This window comes from Cynocephalus volans, chromosome 4 (assembly GCF_027409185.1).
Source record: "Cynocephalus volans isolate mCynVol1 chromosome 4, mCynVol1.pri, whole genome shotgun sequence".
In the NCBI taxonomy this organism is placed as follows: domain Eukaryota; kingdom Metazoa; phylum Chordata; class Mammalia; order Dermoptera; family Cynocephalidae; genus Cynocephalus; species Cynocephalus volans.
The window spans coordinates 147,614,690-147,616,645 of record NC_084463.1 but is presented as its reverse complement, the minus strand read 5'-3'; the positions used below and the strand labels follow the sequence as shown (position 1 = coordinate 147,616,645).

General features: G+C 35.4%; 1 protein-coding gene across 1 annotated transcript; it reads left to right on the top strand.

The window, feature by feature from the left end:
* Positions 1–604: 604 nt before the first annotated feature.
* On the top strand, positions 605–1,579 carry LOC134374768 (olfactory receptor 5AL1). The gene has a single exon (XM_063092719.1). The coding sequence runs from the start codon at positions 638–640 to the stop codon at positions 1,577–1,579; it is 942 nt and encodes a 313-aa protein (XP_062948789.1). The 5' UTR covers positions 605–637.
* The last annotated feature ends 377 nt before the right edge of the window (positions 1,580–1,956 follow it).

Genomic DNA, 1,956 nt, shown 5'->3' with positions numbered 1-1,956 from the left:
CTGTTATGCATATTTCAAAAGAAAAAAGACTATCCACATTTCTAAGCATTTATTTTTCTTTTTAATTCAAAAATACTGCAGAGCAATTGAAGAAAAACTAGGAACCATAGATATATAAAGGAATAAAACAAAGATTTTTTTAAAACCCTATATGTTTGGTATAAAGATCATCAGTAACCAAATTTTGTTTAAGACATTTCATAATACCCCTTTTGGAATAAACTTTTAAAATTTGTTTTCTGTTAATTAATATTTTCCAAAAAAATTCTTGTAATTTTGGTTTTAGTATTCCAATCATTTTAAAAAGCTTTTTTTATCTGTTTTCTAATAACTCTCAATCTTTATTTTCTCTTATTAAAAATAGACATACATAGATTTTTCAATTATGTAAAACTTTAAAATACGATCTTTTTATCCTTACAAATCCCCACAGAGTTGCCTGTTTTGGAATCTCTCCCTATGATAAATCACTTAATTCTGAAAGCAGAACCAACTTGAACTCCTTTGAATGCGTTCAACATATGATCCCACTGGATCAGAACTATCTCCTAATATCTGCTTGATTACTGCCAACGGGAACAAGATTACTCAGTGTGTGCTGCAAAGATTTATTGCAGAAAACTTTTAAACCTATTCCATGGCCAAAGGCAACCATTCATCAATGACAGAGTTTATCCTCTTAGGCCTCACAGATAATCCAGAACTTCAAACCATTCTCTTTGGTATATTCCTAGTAGTCTACTTAGCTAGTGTCATGGGTAATCTTGGTTTGATTGGGCTAATTCAAATCAGTCCTCAACTTAACACACCCATGTATTTTTTTCTCAGCCATTTGGCTTTTGTTGATTTCTCTTTTACTTCATCTGTCACCCCAAACACCTTGGCAAATTTTCTGCGTGATGATAAAAGTATAACATTCTATGCATGTGCCATTCAGGTATGCTGTTTCATCACATTCGTTGTCTGTGAACAATACTTGCTCACAATCATGGCATATGATCGGTATGTTGCCATCTGTAACCCTTTACTTTATGCTATTCTCATGCCTAGGAAACTCTGTATTCAAATAGTTGTTAGCACCTATGTTTATGGATTCACTGTGGGTCTTGTACAGGCAGTGGCTACATTCCATTTGTCTTTTTGTGACTCCAATGTGGTCAACCACTTCTACTGTGATGATGTTCCTCTACTTGCTCTGGCCTGTTCTGACACTCACGTCAAAGAGCTAATGTTGTTAATCATTGCTGGGTTCAATACCCTTTGTTCTCTAGTGATTGTGATCATTTCCTACGTCTTCATCCTCTTTGCCATCCTAAGGATACATTCTGCTGAAGGAAGACAGAAAGCGTTTTCTACCTGTGCTTCCCATCTGACCTCCATCACAATATTTTATGGGACAGTCATTTTTATGTACCTGCAGCCCAAATCAAGCCATTCTCTGAACACAGATAAATTTGCCTCTGTGTTTTATGTGGTGGTGATTCCCATGTTAAACCCATTGATCTATAGCTTGAGAAATCAGGAGGTAAGAAATGCACTGAAGAGAATCATAGAAAAATTGTGTTTGGCTATCAAGTAATCTAAGAATCACTGCACAGAGATCGGAGGGCTTTTAGTTGTGTCTTATCCAGAGTCATAATGCTAGTGGTTGAAGGAGATTTTTCCTCACATTGAATGCTCACACTCACTCGGGGTATGTCTCATCCATGACCTCATTCTCAGTGGTTTCCACATGAAAGGCATTTTGTAAATGTTGAGTTGTTCGACTGCAAAAGGAGAGAGTGAAAGAGAGAGGAAGAGAGAGAGCAATTTTAATCGTCTTTAATCACAATATCTTCATCAATAATTGAAGAAACAGTACTGGGAAACAGTGGCTTTATCTGAACATTGATACTGAGAAATTTGGATTATTTTGAAATAGATCAACATCTGGTATCTTTTATTTCAAGTTTGCTG

Coding starts and splice junctions, on each gene's coding strand:
- LOC134374768 (XM_063092719.1), top strand. CDS start 638: ATGGCCAAAGGCAACCATTCATCAATGACAGAGTTTATCCTCTTAGGC.